Source organism: Hippichthys cyanospilos, chromosome 7, assembly GCF_059441005.1.
Source record: "Hippichthys cyanospilos isolate Australia breed blue-spotted pipefish chromosome 7, RoL_Hcya_1.0, whole genome shotgun sequence".
In the NCBI taxonomy this organism is placed as follows: Eukaryota; Metazoa; Chordata; class Actinopteri; order Syngnathiformes; family Syngnathidae; genus Hippichthys; species Hippichthys cyanospilos.
Genome location: NC_142375.1, coordinates 17952670 through 17971699, shown reverse-complemented (window position 1 = coordinate 17971699; position 19030 = coordinate 17952670). Strand labels below are relative to the sequence as shown.

Below are 19030 nucleotides of genomic sequence, written 5' to 3'. Positions count from 1 at the left end.
ACAATTAAAATAATATAACATACAACTATAAAACATGTTATCCCATCTATAAGTACCTTTCTAGTCCATCGACTTTCGTTTTAAATATATATACATTTCTTCATTCATTTCTTTGTAATAAAATATTTCAGTCTCACGAATATTAGCTTGACATTTTCCCAACAGAAAGAAACAAGCCTAACATGGATATGGTCATATGGAAAGTGCAAACAATGTTCAAATAAACATTTTCGTGTGTGCATTACAAATTTGTTAGGAAAACATAAACAAGGAAAAAATAACATTTACACAATAAAACCAAAAACAAAATACAATATTGTCGGCTCCGGAGGATCGCTTCAATCATGACCCAAATTTGTGACAATAGCGCTCTCTGCTGATCATATTTATACAAAGTTGACGTATTTATCACTCAAGCCTGGGATAAATTCTTCCACCAAAATCTACAAGATACAAAATATTTCATCATGTACAAGAGGTAATTTTTTTTGTTTGTTTGCTGTTGCTTTTGTGTGAGTGTGCACTCCTTTCTTCTAAATCCCCAGAAAGCAGAGGTCGTCAGGGAAGCGCACCGCTGAAGGTGACGATGGGCAGACAAAGGAGAGAGCAGAAGGTCGGGTGCAGGGGCTGAATTTGGGCCGCCATGGCGGCCCGTCGCTGCCTCCAGTCCGAGGAGCTGTCGGCTTTGGAGCACACGGAGATGTCGCACCTGGACAGCGTGTCATTTTTGTCATTTGACTTCGGAATTCATCTTGGGAGCTTTTCTCTATAATTTCTCCATCCGCGTTCACATATGTTTGCCGTACCTGATGACGCTTTGTAGTACCTTCTTCTCGTCTTGGTCCAGACATACGGCAAAGGTTGTGTGTGTAGCACCGCTGACCTGCACCTTGTCCACCTTCGCCTCAGTCAAGCTCAGGTGCTATTAAAAAAAAAAAAAAAAAAGACAACTTTGACATGGCAGTATGCCATTTGTAACTGATTTATTCATAAAAATGACTTCAGCTCACCATGTTGTAGTTCTTCTTACTTTTTCCATTCTGTCTCTTTAGAACCTCTGTTATGCTGAGCTGCAGGCACTCCAACTGCGAATCTGACAGTGACACAAGAACATCCAGGCATTCACACATTTGATTTTTATTTATTTATTATGAAAAAAAGACCCACCTAGCTCTTCAGGATTCTTACAGGCTTTGGTCAAGTTGATTGAAGTACACATTTTGGATTCTCTTTTGCTCTGGCTCCGCCCACTAATGGCCACCTAAGCGACAAAAACAAACAAAAAAAAAGGAATGTAATATTATTTGGGGTAAAGCAGGGATAATGATGACTTACGATCACAGAGAAAATAGTCACAAGAATTAAAGGGAGTCTTTTTTAGAACATCAAAATATATAGAAAATAGTAGCGATAGACAAATGAAGCTTCATGAAACTCTTGTGATATTTTGACTTATCTCGATGGTACTTTTAAATTTAAGATACAGTGGAAATAAATTACATTGTGCTATATTTTATCTTTTAACCAAGAGCGCCATCAAGAGAGGTTGAAAAAAAAAATCAAAACAGCTTTATGAAACTTTATTTTCTCGTCACAAAAAAAAAGTCTTACCCTGTTATACATGATGTCAAGCTGTAGGGGCATAGCTTCTCGGTCACCATCGATACCAAACCTTTTGCTGGCAGTTCCTGTGTGATGTAAATAGGTTTTGAGTTTTAGTGGTGATGAAAACACTTGTAACTCAAATGTTTTTACACCTTAGAATGAATGCAAATCCCAATAATCTAGTCTGTCTTTTCTTCCAAAAGTAAAAATGTTTGTTTTTAACGAAGAAAATAGCACTCTGCAACGTAGTATTGTATAAAAACACACATTAGCAAATTACTAACTTCAATAAGTAAGAATTAAAGTATTTGTCCATCAGGTTATGCCATACCCACTGTGGCCACTGGGCGGCAGTGCACCGCAGTCATGTGTGCAAAGGAAGCATACTACTTTACTTTTCAGTACATCACAAGTAACTGTCATTGTTTGAAGTTTTGTTTGATTGTAATTTCTACTGGGAGTGGTGTTCTTGACGCCTTCTTTTTTGATTAACTTCTCAATATTAGCCATATTTCAACTTATTTTGAGGAGATTTGAATCGCGATCTCTGGCAACTGATGACGGTGACTCATGAAATAAAATTAAACTCAATTTTTAACATGTCAACTTGAGCCAGTTTTACTTCTGCAAAGAAATCAGAAGCGCTAACTGCAGTGACCAACACAGCGAGAAAAATAGAACTGAATTGTGATATCCTGTTAAAATGTGTGATGTTCCTCAATTATTAAATGTAGTAACATTTGCATATCGTGCATATCAGTCATGTATTGCACGGCACGGAAACACCGGAGTCATTCATTGTTTTGCGCTCACCCATAGCCTTGATGGCTCTGGTCCCTGCAGTGTGACCCAACTCCAGAGAATGGACAAACACCTCCGTCCGTCTCTCTCCACTGGCTAACGTCAACTAGAACACACAAAAGTGAACATAATACTTTAGAAAAGTGATGATTTGCAATCTTGAGGAGAATAATACACTAGAAGGTGTGAGTGTGTGTTCCTGTACAGCTATACTTGTGAGAATCTCTTTGAATTTTCTCCCGACATAGTGAGGACATTTTGAGGACATTTAGGTTGGTCCTCACTTAAAAAACTTTTTGCTTGCTCCAAATCTCTCATTGCTCACTCACGATAGCCCTCCCTCCCTTGCTCAATATTTAGCGCTCCGGATTGTGTACTCTCTGCGCGCTCAGTGTGGCACACACGCTACGAATGTGCCACAAAGCAGGCTAATCAGAGATACTGTAGTAAAAGTACATTAATTGACTGCTTGGTCTCCAATTAGACTGCATGTTGTGTTCACCCGGAAAGAGCAAATGAGATCGCGTCACACTAACTCGGGTGGACTTATATCATGAAAGAACAAAAACTAGCTAATTCTATCAAATGAGACAATACAGCAATAATAATAATATCAAAAATAATATATAGGAAAAATACAGGTTACGTTAGGCCAGCAGAGAGGCACTTGCTGGCGCTGACGGCACACCATTGGGTTTGAATTGTGTAAGGCTAAAGGTAAGCTAAGGGTTAGCATTGCGGAATCATTTCTGATGGTTAGGTTTAGGAAAACGGGCTAGGAAATGCATTATGTCAATGTATGTCTCACAAGTATAGTTGTACAAACGTGTGTGTGTGTGTGTGTGTGTGTGTGTGTGTGTGTGTGTGTGCGTGCACGTCAAACCTCAGCTTGGTAGAGCTGGACCAGAGCAGGCCGTGCCGCATAACGGCAATAGTAAAGAACTAGGTCAGCGAGAATGGGGAGCCGTTGTTCATATGAACTGTCGTATGACTCTGACTCAGCCTTGGATGTTTGCTGTCGGGCGATATAGTCATTTTTAACGACCAAATAATAAGAAGTAATAGTAAGACATTAGTGCGAGAAGTGTTTTGTACCTGACAGACGATATTGGCGGGCAATTTAAGCAGGCTGAGGGTATTTCTTTCGTACCAGGGATCCAGCATACCAAGGAGATGGGCGATGTCATTTGTGCTGTCTTCTGCTCCATTAAGGCTAACAACTTCCTGTTGGGGCTATAGCGTAGAAAATTGAGCTCAATGAATTTCTGCAAATAATTCCTTTTACGAGTTTGTAACATATTGCTTTTTGTTCAATCCACTGCTTCAAGCATTGGTTCAGAAATGGAGGTATGAGTATGAGTTTGAGTAAATAAAGTAAATTTGAGTACATTTCTGCTGGTACAAGTAATTCTAATTGAATCTCTGTTAATGCTACAACAGGAACATTTCTTTTTTTTTTTTTTTTTTCAAATTAAGAACAAATGAACTGGAACATGAAGCAACTTAGTCCAGGATGTCCCCCACCTACTGCCTGAGGTCATCTGGCATAGTCACCAGCAAGCCTGGGGCCCTTGTGAGGATAAGCGGCTGGATGGAGTTGATGAATGGATTGATGTGCTTCATTCTTATTTTTAGAATGTCTCATTACAGGATTGATATTTGAATGATGTCATTGAGAACACTATGAAGTGCAATATAACATATGTATATGTATTATTATTTATTATCCTTAGCCTCATCGATGTTTCCTTGTAATTCCAACACACAGTGATAGACTGTGGGCTATCTTGAAGAATAGTTCTACTCACATTAATTCCCTTGGGATTAGCAGAGATGAGACAAACTTGTCCCGCAGCGGAGTCCCTCTTAACAGGCACAAAGTAGAACTGAATTTTGAAGGCCCGGCTGAGACGAGGACACGCACACTCTTTTTGTCTCAGGCTGTTGTAGGCCCGCGCGACCTTGCCGGCGACGCGGTCGGCGCCGAATACCACCACTCTCAGCGTGGCGCTTTTCTCGTCCTCGTCGCAGCTGAGGATGGGTCGCCTCCTGAAGCAAACTTGGCGGATGTCCTGATTCTGCGATGAGGAGGGCTCGGGACAGCGTAGTTGCACATGATGGGGGAGCGAGTTGGAACGGATCTCCCGCACTACAGAGAAGTCTTTGGATTCCGTGCATCCCAAACTTTTGGCCCGGTTTAACGTCCTCTTGGGCTTCCGGAGGAGGCGGTACAAGTGCTGGCTGAGCCGAGCCGAAGACTTGGCGGGTTTTGGGGAGCTGATGGAGTCGTCGGAGTCGTCAAAAAAGTCACTGTCTGCTCCGGAGTTGAAAGAGGGGGCGTAAGACTCCGACACCACGGACAAGGTGTCATGGCCCTCATCTTCCTCTATGTCCAACTCGTCCTCATCCTCCTTCTGGTCCTCACTTGTGGACAAACTTTGTGGCTCGTCCTCCAGAAGGGTGTTGAGTACATCTGTGGGTATTAAAGGGATCGCTTTAATAACCATCCATTCATTTTCTTTCGTACTTGTCCACATTAGGGACGTGGGTGAGCTGAGTATAGAATTCTCATTACCAAAGTTATCTTTTTCCCAGTGGAACATGCGACATTTGGCAGTGGGAATTGGGAACGTCTGGAGCATTCCTGTCAAAGGCAAAAAAAGAAAGATCAGCCATCAAAAATTGATTTGAAAATTGAATACTGGCAATTTATTTTTGAATTTGACTAATTTTACCACCAGAGTTCCTTCCATTGGACGTAGGGATGCCTAGCCTCTCTCTCAGTCCCTCCAGTCCCTGGATCACATGACCACGTCCCTCCAGAGGATCACTCATGGCTGCAGCCGTCTCTAACACACCACTGACCATGGAGAATATCTCCCTCAGTTCCTCAGCAGTTTTTACCTGCACAGGTTAATTCATTATATTAAATATTCAAAGCAATGTGTTTTCAATACATTTGAGTGGAGTTCTAGTGGCTTTACATTGCTTGTTTTTTCAACAATGGTACTACTATTTCTAAAAAAAAAAGTTATAAGAGAGGACCTGCTTACTTGTTTGTATCTTTTAATGAAAAGTCATGTATTTAGCCATGTATTTTAACCTGATTAACAACAATTTTGTATAGTGTTTGTTAAGCCTAACACACAAAAAACGTACAATATTTGCCATCAGAAAAATCCAACTGAAACAGATGATTTCGAATGTAAGTCTATTTCCATTGGTCCCTAGAAACATACCTGCAAGGTTGAATGGATACTGCAGAGTGGATACTTGGTGCCAAACGCAGATTGGAAAGCATGTTTGATGAGAGTGACGTAGGTGTCTTTCTCCGAGCGCTGAACGCAACTGAGCTGCTCGGCCACCGACAGGAAGTCGGCGGGCACTTCGCTCGGGTTCATCAGCAGCACCGTCCTGCAGTCGTTACAGTAACATCAGCGATAATAAAGAAAATACACGTAGCGGAACTTAAAATCAGGAGCATAACTAACTCTAAGGGGAAATGAGGTATGTGACTTAGGGGTCATCTGTAATATGATAATAATTACATGTTTAAATCACGAACATAATACAACCGATTATACCAAAACACAAAAAAGGCAAATAGCAAATATAGTATCTTATATGAATACAAATAAAAATTGATTAAAAAAATCATTGTAAACTAGAAAAAAATAATTAAACAAAATAAGATTGATCATAAAAGAAAAGAATAAATGGGTTCAGAGATTGATAATGTACTTAATGCGAAACGGACATGACTGAAAACTACGTAAGAGCAAAAGTCAAGTCAAACAATTTATTTCCAATAATATGCAGCCGTCTAAACACAGTATTGTGATAAATAACGCATCTTCGGAATATGAATTGAGCAGTAAAAGCCACCCGTTTTTAACCATCTGAGGGAGCGCCATTGTGTTACTTGCTTTCTACAACTCAGAAAACAGACGGCCATTTTTTCATTTGGCGTTTACCAAAAACGACAACACAGTTGCTCAGGGCTCAATGACCAACTTATTAAATCATGTCAGTGTACGGAACACATCAAGCTTAACATGGACATACATGATCTTGGAGGACTGACAGCTGATGTCCAGGTCCTGCTCTTCTCTCACCAGTCTTTGAAAGGAAATCCCTTTGAGGAAGAGAAAGCAACGTTAGGAAGTTCTTTTGAGAACATCACAGGAACGAGACCACTGCAAAACATACCTGGAGCCTTCATCTCCAGCTGTAGTGTGGTGAGCAGGTTTCGGCACACGCTGCAGTACGGCTCGGGCCACGTGAGGAAGTCAATGAACACTTCTGTGGCGCTCTTGAGAAGCTCTGCGTCTGGAGGACAGTAAGGCGTCTAGAAAGGAGAGAAAAAATATTGTTCTCTTTAACTACGAAGACATTTCACCTGTACAGTACATTTCAACATTTGAATTACGAGTTATTATTATTATATTACTACCGTATTTTCCGCACTATAAGGCACACCGGATTATAAGGCACACCCTCAATTAATGACATATTTTAAAACTTTTTCAATCACATAGTAATACTCAAAGTAATAACAATAATAACTCAAATAATAACTCTAAACTCTCAATAGCATCATAACTCAATGTCAATATGAGCAACCTTGTTCAACTGTAAACATACAAAAGAAACAGGTCAAGCTTACTTTATCAGTTCATTCCCCATCTATGAATCCCAATCTCGATATTGATCCATATATAAGGCGCACCTGATTATAAGGCGCACCATCAGCTTTTTAAAAAAAATTAAGCTTAAAAAAAATTTGGCTTTTAGGTGTGCCTTTTAGTGCGGAAAATACGGTATTTATCATTAATAGTTATTGCAATAATCATGAATCTTGTTATTATTAGTAGTATTATTATTATCATTGTTTCAGGTGTGTGGGACAGAAGATTTAAGAAGATTGGGAAAAAGTAATGCTGATTTGGGAAATATTAAATATAATAAACCCTTGAAATATAGTCAATCTAAGCAAGCAATGCCGCAAACAAACAAGCAAAAGTGTTGGTTCGCGGCAAAAGGGAAACATAGGACCGACAGACATCCGACGGAATGCCTACTCTGACGATTACAACAAAAAAATCTAATTTCTAAAATTCTTGTTCCATCATTTTTATAAACTCTCTCATCATTCGGTGGTTTGTCGGTGACGGACCAACGAACTCCCCGCCTCTGCTAACATTCGTATCGGTATGGATTAATAAGTGATGATGTGGTGGAGTATTAGTACCTGCAGCAGTGTAGAGGTGAACATGATGGCAAGCGGTGCCACCAGCTCATATTGACACCTCTCCTGTACCTGCACATAATAACATACACTCACTGTTTCCCAAGGGATTAGTTTGTTTGCATGCGTGTATTGTGATCGGCCAAACCTCTCTGGTTTTCCTCAGGATCTGCTGCAAGAGGATGATGGAGTTGTCAGGGTCCCTCTTGACCAGCTCCTCCAGGCTCCAGCGGTTCATTGACTGGCCCACGGGGCACATCAGCACTGGAACATAACACACGTTTCAGAAACAATCAGCAATGCAACGCAAACATGTGCGATTGCTTCACAGGTCGACTACTGATTGAGTAGCGTTTGTCATTTCTAGTAGGTTCAAATCCATTCCGTTGTATAGTAGAGTCGTTGTGTAATTGGTGAAAGCTCTTACGTCACGATATGCTGATGGAAACAACTTCAAAATAAAAGCATGCCATTGCATTTTTGTTCAGATATGAATTGGTAAACTAAGGTTTATTTTGAAGTTGGCCTTCTCACTCTTTTACGGTCACGCAGAGCATTAACAATAATTGCTGCAATTGGCTTGGGGCATTTTTTTCTGATGTGCATACTAATAAACGGGTGACTAAAAATTCCGATTTCATTTTATGATTTTTTTTTAAGTGTGTCTGATGAAAGATAAGCGGAGTGTCCCTTATTTCACCACATCCAGTAGCGATAACGTCTGTGGTTTTCATTTATTTTCCCTTTAAAAGGGCTTCTCTTTACAAAAAAAAGAATATTGAATATACTCAATTTAATCTTGTGAAGTGGTTTCACACAAAAAAATCTGAATTTTGATACTTTTTTCTAATAGATGTAAACTTGAGTCAACTTAACAAATGTATCTGTACTACTTGAGGAGATAAAATGGAGTCAATTCACCACAAGATTTTTTTCACTGTTTGTGAAACAGTGTTTTTTGTAAAAAAGAAAATTCAGATAAATAGAGCCAACATGCATTTCTCTTTTATTCATTCTTGTATTTTCATTGCTTTTTTTGGTCATATTAACCTTTATCTTTACAACATAAAGTGTATTTAATTTATCTTTTAATTTACTTAATATATTTTGTTAAGTTTTCACGCAGGGTTTCCAAACAAAAACACAGCAATTATTCAATGTTAAAATGCCTGCAAATATTTGATTAAGGTAAAATAGTTAACTTTGATAATAAAATATCTGTTTTCCACACCGATCAATGAAATTATTGATCTCGTCATCTGATTACTGAATTAAGCAAAAGACCTGTAAGCGATTATTGAAGAATTTGTACAAGGCCTTTATGATATTCTAGAAACAAATCCAGTCTACCTTGAAAGCCCTTTGAACTCATGCACCACAGTAAACCATTCTATGTGACGTTCACTCACACACATACTAACACTTCTTGTCAGTGCTACCACTTCCTCCCAGTCAAGCCACACAACTTCCTCCAGCACCCACTGCATAATTCCAGCTAAAGTCAAAATGCTGTCACGCCTACAAATCAAACACTGACATAAATCCCAGCTCACCTAAAATTTGAGTAACTAGGTTGAAATATATTCCGCAACAAAAAACATGCCCCTGGTTAGCCTAAAAATGGCTTGTTCCATTCAATTCCTCCCGCCTCCCTACACCTGGCAGACCTATCAATCCTGGTGTTAGTACCTGGTTTAAAGCAGGAAATATAGGGATAAAATATTGTTGCTAAAACTGAAACTGGCCATGAATGTACACTTAAATTGGATCTTGACTGTAAAAAAGTGAGTTGGAACTTAAAAACATCTTCCAGATTTTACTTCTTTTTACACTTGTGTTTTACCATAACACACGTGATGCGGCCCACCTTGCCGTCATGAAATAAAACATTTAATTATCTATTGATTGACTGATTCAAATAATTAAAATACAAAAATAAATGTGATAAGTTTGTTATTTTTTCACAGAATGATTTGCATAATTTTGAAAATGTTGATACAAAATCTTGACATTTCTTTGGCTGTAAGGTCATTTGCTTAGAGTGAGCACAATAAAAATAATGAAATGTATTTTTTTTTAATGAATTAGTTGTCTCTCTGCTACATTTTATTTTCCTTTATTTTACAATACAATGAAAACAGCAAAAAAAAACTTCGTTATCATATACTAGCTATTCAATGGCATTTAAGGCATTCTATTCTATTAACTCATTCAACCCCAAAAACATATTTTTATGTTAAGAGTCTAGACCAGGACTTAAGCAACCTTTAATATTAAAAGAGCCATTTTACCCCATTTTCCACAACTAAGACAACACCAGGAGCGGCAAACACTTTATTACATCTGAAATGAGTGTGTGTGTGTGTGTGTGTGTGTGTGTGTATCAAAGTTACACACATACATACACACGCATACATATATATGTATATATTTATACATATCTACATATATTATATTTAAATCCTATGTTAAAAAATCCATTTTAGTTCCACAGTTTAAAAACATTCAAGGGGCTTGTGCTAGATGCCACACCCTTTAAAATATCATATCATATCAAATGAAAATTCATGGATGGCTAGGGCTAGTAAAATATATGTAGACAAAAAAGATTTGATATGGCAGAATTGAGATTTCATGATGATTTCCCCACACAAAAATTGTAGTGATGCCTTACATTTGGTAGCGTCCTAAACTTTGGGCCGCTTTTGGGAGTCAAACTTTTAACTTCTATGCATTCTTTGGCAACCATGTCCCCTCAAGGGACCTTTACACCCAAATAAAACATCCCATTTTGTTAAAAGCAGACTTTCAATGCACACACATAAACATACATCATAATACAGCGAAGCGATTGGTCAACAATAAATTCTTACCATCCCAGCGGTGCTCCGCTGTGGGACTGTGTCTCAGCCCATCCAGACATCGGTCCAGAGCGTGCTGGATCCGGTCCTCCGTACAAGACGTGTGCTGCATGTTGCCTCACGCTCTGTGCACAATGATGACTGTTATTAAATACAGCGATATGTTAAACCACAGAACCATTCATCTCTCTTATGGAAGATGTGTTACTTCCTCACATGACATGCAGCATACAAATATATTGACTGTTAAAGACTGAAAAAGGGGATGTTTTTTTCTTTTTGAACCACACGGCAATGCTTGTGTTGCTGTTTTGTTGCCATAGTTCCGAAAAAAAAATCACGTGTGAAGAAAAACATCCGTGCAGTCAATCAGCAGTCAGAGAAAGTCTGACAAAACAAACTGAACAATGTTTTCTGTTTTCAAAACACTTGCTCCACTCCATAACCCTAAAGAATTTTTAATATGTTGATTTATAATTATGTGATTCATTCATGTATGACTTGCTCAAATGGGGTCAATGTAATATAGCCATGAAGACACAAATAAAGAAAAGTTTCACAACTACTGTGACTGAACACACTACAGTAGAGCTGTTCTGAGATATATTTGCTATATTGCCTGTCTTCATGCTTTGCTGCTCCGCTTATGTTCACTTGTCAATTTTGTTGCTCAATTGTGCGAGTATCCATACCCTTGTAGTACCTCTTTTCCAAGATGCCACTAAAAAACAACTTTGTTTTTTTTTTTCTCTGAGATACTGTAGACCTTTGGGGACTCTGAGACTCCTACACAGCTGTTGTAAGAGCAAGAATGTTTTCCGTGATTCTCACTAGTTGAGAAAAATAACGACGTATGCAATCACACTTGACAGAATAGCGAATCACAAAAACAATCTATATTGTATCACAAGCTAAAGAATGCTAAGGCAAATTTCACGCATGCTTTCACGTGCTTTAATCGTTGAAGCAAGTAAATGTACACAAAAGCTGCAATGACAACATAAAAACAAGACATATACTGTAACAGTCCTCACAGTCATAAATATATATTTTTTTTAATGCCCTGAGTTGAGTGACTAATATCAGTGCCGCACTGATGAGAAAGATGGAGACTGTTCAACAAAGCATTATTATGATTGGGCAGGACTATCTAGAACTCAAGTGGAATTCATAATCATGTCTCAATGAATATTTGAAAAAAAATGCTCGAGTAATTTGTGAATTGTTCAACGCATTTTTTGTTGCCCCGGAAACCCATTCATTAGGCTTCCTGTTGCAAGTGTTTACCCGCAGCTTGGGCTCCATTATAGCTCTACGCTTCTAACATTAAATTAGCTGCAAGCTAGCTGCACTCAAGTGCGACATATAGGCTAGTGTTATAGACGTAAACGATTGCAGTTGCCGTTCCTACAGATCACATTTTAATAATCATGCAGACCCAAGTGTTCCGTTTCAGCCGGTAAATTTTCGATGTTGGACCAGTGTTTTTAGAGAGGAAAGCAGTGTTTATCGTCAAAAAAAAAATCTGAATACTCAATATTGATTTGAATTTTCTGTAGGATATCCGAATACCAAGATTACTCAGTAGCTGCATTCTTAATGAACACTCTATTTGTCTTATACTTCCCCCTGGTGGTCAATGTGAGCACAGAAAAAAGCAGCACAATGGCAAGTCAATATATATATTTTTTAAAGTACAATATTGAATTATTATTATCCTCATAGAAGCACACCTAACAACAATTTTCCTTTTGTCAGGAAGCCAGAAATTGACTCAATTTCAGTATTTCATTCATTTGAATTGATAATTTGTTTGTTTTTCAGAAATCAGACTTGCTGCTCTTGTAGTGTTTATGCGCAGAGCAAAATAGGTAACCAAATAGTCATAAGGAGTCATTTGACTCATTTTTCTAGGCTGCAAGTAAAAAGAAGCCGAGCGTGGCAAAGGGGTTTCACTTCTGTTCTTGGTGGTGTCGGGTGCGTAACAAGGCGAAGAGAGGGGTGTCCCTTTGATTTGAATCAAAGTGCCAAGTGACTCATTTTATCACAACCTTTACGTGTCTGAAAGGTGCCACGTAAAATTGGACTCAAGTATCTAGTCAAACCCATTTGTGAAATCAGATATGATCATTATCATCATATTATATGCATGCTTTTTTTTAATACATTTATTATTCGGCTATTTTCAGCAGTAAAAAGTCAATTGTTTTTAATGAATGTGATAACTTAATAAGTGTCAATGTATAAATTATACTTTCAAACAAGCATTTTGCCACTTGCTGTTGGCTGAAAATGACATGATGTATTCTGGGCTCAGGTACGCCCAACTACGCCTCACTTGTTTTCTGAATTTAGTCTTGTAACGTTCACAAGCAGAGCTGCGAATGCTCATCAACCCCTGAGCATATGTGATGTCATTTTCAGTGGACACAAAGTGGAAAAATGCTTATTAAAGAGGACTAATTGCACCTGAAAATCAATGGTTGTCATTTTCTTGGACAAAATTTAACCCTTTAACGCTGAAAATAGCAAAGTAATTTGAATGGTAATAGTTGTAATAGTAGCAGTAGTAGAGGTACCATTCAGTACTGTACGTGTATTTGGGTTTTCCTTGTAATCGCAATACATGCACCAAATGCAAATTGTGTTCAATCCAAATTGAGAAGCAGCAAGTTCTTCCTTCAAAGTAAAGAGGATATTGCTTTTTTAGAAATGTTCCATTTTAGAACATATGAACAGCTGGGTACTTCTCAGGTTGCAACACGCACACATACACACAAGCACACAACCACACCAGGGCTTTTTCCTCAAATCTATGCTGAAACAGGGCACAAACTTGGCCCATTTCTCTATGAAAGCTAACACTTCAAAGTACATCATGCTTGTATTTCAAGGTGGGTGTTGAAAAAGATCTCAAGCAGATTAGCTTCAGAATGAGGTCAGTCAGCAGTTTGCATTGTGAGCAACATTGAGGTTTACATCTGGATTTTCAATCTTCTTTGAGTGTAAACAAGAAATCCCCCATGCAACATTGTAGAAGCATTGTATAATATCAAATTATATATATATATATATATATATATATATATATATATATATATATATATATATATATATATATATATATATATATATATATATATATATATATATATATATATATATTTGTCATATGTAGAGTAACACTACATAAATGTTCACTTCCCTGCAGACATCACATACAAAAGACATTTAATTCAGTATTATCTTGATTAATTGGCTAGTTAATTTTCACGTTTCACACGTTTAATCTTTAAACTCTTAAAAAAGATGGATTAAAATTGACCCAATTATAAGGCAAAAACTGTAATACCCCAAAAAAATATTCAGCTTTCTAGGTTGCTTTGTACAAAACAAGAAATGTATTATTTATTTTTTTACCTAACTATTTTGGAGAGTACACATGGAGATCTTCATATGTCCCCTCCAAAATCATATCAAGTAAGATGCTATTTTGTTTGGATGGATGGATGGATGTTTGTTTTTTCCCCCACAAAACTCATAAACTCTTGCTAACTTCAAAATAGCTAGCTCTTTCATCCTGCCAAAAAAAAAAAATGTGTCCAACTGTCCAATCAAATTTCTCGGATGTCGTCCCCATAGTACTCACAGCCTTTCAAGAATACATTTATTGTACATGGCATGTGGTAGAAAAACAAATAAAACTTGCACTAGACCTAACAACTCAAACTGACTGAACAAAAGCTTAATCTTCGATCCACCTACAAAAATTTCATGCTTGGTAATTTTTTGAGAAAATGTTATAACTGATGCCTGTCATCACACTTTTTTTGTACATATTTTTTGTTGAATGTTGCAACTGTGCGATGACTGCGAGAGGATTTCATAAGAGGATGTTGTCCTTAGTGTCAAAAGGGTCACTTCCACATTTTTTTTCAAACAAATGAAATGTACAGTTGCTATTGTGCCTTAAAAAAATGTTTACGATATAAAAAAATCGTATCAGGGCAGCTCGGTGGCACAGTGAATAACACCTCCGCCTCACAGTTTACGGGACCAGAGTTCAAATCCACTTAGCTCCAGCCATTCCTGTGTGGAGTTTGCATGTTCTCCCCAAGCCCACGTGGGTTCTTTCCGGCCACTCCGGATTCCTCCCACAAACCAAAAAAATGCATGACAGATGTATTGGTCATACTAAATTGTCCTTAGGTGTGATTGGGTGTGGTTGTTCGCCTACTGCCCGAAGTCAGCTGGGATAGGCACCAGCAAGCCTGCGACCCTTGTGAGGATGAGCGGCTTCAGAAAATGGATGGATGGAAAATTTGTATCAAATACTGTATTTCATAAACCATCCATGTATCCATTTTCAATACCCCTCAATCAGGTGACGGTGGATCTCCATGGGCATTTTCTTATTATATTTAATATTTAGGTTGGGTGATTGGATTTACTTTAAGGTTGCGTGAGCACCCGGCAAAATGGGCGAGAAACGTCCATGGTATCGCACCCACCTGGATGGCACCTCCACCTGTGTCTGGTTCTCATGCCGGCCCCCCACCCGCTTCCTCCTCCATCTCCTCACATCTGACGATCCCATTACCAACTGCTTCCTGAGGGGAAGCGCCGCTTCCCATGTTGAGCTGAGGAAGCAGGTGCCTCCCCATTGTTGTGCTGTGATCTGAGCCTCAGGTTTACTCCCACAGACTACGGGAGGAGAGAGAGAAAAACAGCCACACTCTGTATGCGCGAATGGGAGAGTGGGGGTACAGTAGTGCCCCCTCCTCGCCACACTTCACATTGATTGATGAGGCTGATATCCATTCACATCCAGTTTTCCAGTCATTCAACTCGCGCATGAAAAGAGGGTCTCTTGTGGCTCAGGCAGAGGTTCCTTCTGATTGAAAAACTTGAAGGGACACAAATGATGGATGGAGTCTATTCAGCGGCTGATTTTGAAACAATATTACCCAGAGGGAGCAAGTGAAACTTTTTGTTTAATGAATTGGTTTCAAGGTCAGTCTGTCAGCACATTAGTGCATCAACAATAAAACAATCAACAGATTCTTTGATTATTAAAATAACTATGAAGTGCACTGTTTTCTTGAATTCAATAATAAGGTCTTACACAGGATAAGCATATGATAATTTGCTTGAGTATCTTTCCAACAAAACTTACTTTAATGTAGCGGGAAGGTGCATTTCTTTACATTTAGATGAAATCTTCCCTCACATTCATTTTGCATATTTAAAATGAACTCATTTTTATTCGGCACGGAGGATGGCCAAATTATCTTACATTATTGTACAAAAACACGAACGCATGCATGCACACACACACACACACACACACACACACACACACACACACACACACACACACACACACACACATATACATATATATATATATATATATATATATATATATATATATATATATATATATATATATATGTGTGTGTGTGTGTGAGACATGTTTTCACAAAAACAAGGGAATTAGTTTTAAGTTAATGATGGAAAAATTAGTTTTCTACAGAGATTCCTCCTTAAATTCTCAATGTTAATTTGTCAGCAGCCAAAAGGTTTAATTTGTAATCTAAATGTATGAAAATAAGGAATTAGAGGACAATGCACACTAATGAAGTATGAAATTGGCAACACCTTAAATGTGTTTTTCCCAAAATTATAGTATTGGGATTTCAACACTCAAATTGCTCCAAGGTCATCAATTATGAGCTACCTATATGTATTATACAGTACTGTATAAAATTTTCAAGTGAATTAGGTCTAGAAATAGAAAAAAACAAGATCTCATTTTTTCTGAGACGTTTATATGCATAAATACTGTCAGTGAATCTTATTAAAATAGAATCCTATTGATTATTCCGTAGCATCTAATTAATCTGATAAACACTTCTCTGTGCTCCTTTCCCCAAAAAAAACCATTAGCATTTATTAACCTGTACGCAATCTTTTTTTTTTAATAACTACAGTACTCAAGTTGAATAAGTGACTGACTTTTACCCATTTGTTGTTTGTAACTGTGAGTGTATATAACTACATATACAAAATATGCTAATGCTAACTGTTTAGCAATCGCGACTAGCAAAAAGGCCAAAAAACACGAACAAGTAGCTGGTTCACACCTCCACGTCGTTTTACTTACTAAGATGCTTCGACAATATTTCATGAGGAAACTTGTAAGATGAGCCTGTCAGCTGCTATGAGGTTAATAACGTGCGTCTTTCTTCTTCTTCTTCTTCTTCAAAAGCAACGAGGGGACATTTTATTATACACGGCCCCCTACTGGTTAAAATAGTACATCTAAAACTTTATAGACTGTTTAGGTTATATTCTTGGATAATAAAGCCAATAATAAATCCTTGTCCTTTTTGGAAAAAAACACAAGTCTTTTTCGTTCCTTTTGGGAAGCTCTATGCGCTAAAATTCTCTTTGATGAATTACTAAATCACTCAGTGCTTTTAAGCGCACAAACAGCATTAGTTATTTAGCCACTAGGAGATGCACCAACACAAGAAATGGAGATGGCCAGACGTAAAGACGATCTTTGCATACATTAAGTACATGTACTGCAACGTCGTTCAAGTACAGTTTCACTTTGAAAAAAACAAGATTGTTTTTGTCACTTTTTTATCAACTGGAAATGATCACAAACCCATTTGAAGGGGAATATATATATCGAGAGCATCCACCCACATGTGTCCACCCACATGTGCCGTACTCTACTATCTGCCCCTGTCACTGCTGTATGTCTCAACAACTTGTGTAGAAGATGGAGCAATTTCGAAGAAAAATTGATGATTCCCTTCCTGCAGCTGAACGGGAAGAGTCTGTCGTCATCTTTGGCATCGCAGTGCGCAGGCGCCCGCAAAGGCTTCAAACAGTTCGTGACTGAGCGCTGATCCAAATCACAGTATGACAGTCTCATTCATACATTAAGAACAATTCTGATGTATAGAATGACATATTGATGAATGAAAAACATCATTCTGTTGACTCATTCTTTAAATCAGTAATAGTCAAACTTTTGCTGTTTTTAGTTCAACTCATTTCTTGCGCTTGACAAATGATTTTGTTTAATACAATTATGTTTTTTTCACCAGTTATTGCAGCAGTGTATGATGACATAAACGTAAGTTTGACCAATCGGCACGAACATCATATAAGTGAACTATTCAATGCCTGATGGACAATCCAACATATTTTCTAAAAAACGCACATTAAAACCCCTTGGGACTCTAGTTTAAGTGTTAAAATAATTAGCACTTCTTTTTGATTTACACATCAAATATTTCTTAATAAAATAAGTCTAACAATTGATGAATTAAAAAAAATGTTTCGCCATTTTTGTCAGAACAATGCTTTTTTTCAAGGAATATATATATATATATATATATATATATATATATATATATATATATATATATATATATATATATATATATATATATATATATATACATTACTTAGATGCTAAAAGGGCATATCCCCATCAAAAGACAAAAAAAATAAATAAATGAATGTGCCAATTTAGGTGTTCAGCATTTAGCATTGGCGTTTTTACACATGCGTATACCTTATGTAATGGCCTCAGTGAACATAGAGTAAGTATAAAACGTATCAACTACTCATCCCTATTTTAATATTGACCAAAAGACAAAGTGTCCGTAGTACACACTCAACATGTTGCCATTCAAAATAAAACTCCCGTCGTTGGTTTCCAGCATCTTACCTGCAATCTAGTATTTGGCATCCATTGTGCGGGAACGTCTCAGTAGAGTGCCTCAGCGTCCGAGTGGATAAGGGTCTCCAGCTCAGTGCCATCCAGTGGATTGAGTGACAGACGAACACGCGTTACTGGATGCTAGCCGCTTCTCTAAGCACACTTGACTCACAAACAGGAAGCATATGAGCGAGGTGCATGTGAACACAATGAGGAAGGTCGCCACTATTGCGGTTGTGTATAACTAAGTTTGTGTGTGTGTGTGTGTTTGCATGTGCATGTTGCATGAGGACATTGAAGGGATGTCGGTCTCTGACAGGAAGTCATCTGTTTGACGTGTTTGTTTTCATGTTATTCCCACAGACCTCATTGTTTAGCTTTGTTCGCTATTCTACTAAAAGCTGAATGAGAACTTTAGGTGGAAAACACAAACACCGCAACGTTATAGCCTAAATAGTTTTTCTCCCTTACACAATCAAAGTACATCCATCTTGGTAGGTCATTTCGAAGTGACCCAAAACTTTGGAATAGTAGTCCAAAAAGTGTGCAAATGACCATTCATATTCCCCAAATAAAATCAGTTACAAATTTCAAATGACAACATAACTTCAGTATTTTTTAACGACTGCTTACATCTCCAGGACCTGTACGAACATAAATATTGTCAACTGCAACAGGTGCTTAATAAAGTGACCGGTAAGTGGATTTCTCCCACACGCAGCATAGCTTCCTCCCTCCCCCAGGGAAACAACAGTCACCTTGACCTTCCCC

The 19030-nt window shown here is 38.0% G+C and overlaps 1 protein-coding gene across 2 annotated transcripts; it reads right to left on the bottom strand.

Annotated features, from left to right (window-relative positions):
• Positions 1-27: 27 nt before the first annotated feature.
• pik3r5 (phosphoinositide-3-kinase, regulatory subunit 5) lies at positions 28-18419 on the bottom strand. 2 transcript variants are annotated; one of them, XM_088418765.1, is made up of 18 exons: positions 18269-18419; positions 10528-10640; positions 7803-7918; positions 7658-7726; positions 6616-6754; positions 6472-6541; positions 5646-5820; positions 5142-5310; positions 4982-5050; positions 4215-4879; positions 3502-3639; positions 3290-3421; positions 2419-2512; positions 1612-1688; positions 1168-1261; positions 1011-1093; positions 807-922; positions 28-709 (listed from the first exon to the last, which is right to left on the bottom strand). In XM_088418765.1, exons 2-18 carry the CDS (start codon positions 10625-10627, stop codon positions 559-561), a joined length of 2457 nt encoding a protein of 818 aa, XP_088274891.1. In that variant the 5' UTR covers positions 10628-10640; positions 18269-18419; the 3' UTR covers positions 28-558. The 2 variants fall into 2 exon arrangements, with proteins under 2 accessions (XP_088274891.1, XP_088274892.1); XM_088418766.1 differs by lacking the exon at positions 18269-18419 and adding an exon at positions 15027-15168 and having other exon boundaries at positions 557-709.
• Between the last annotated feature and the right edge of the window lie 611 nt (positions 18420-19030).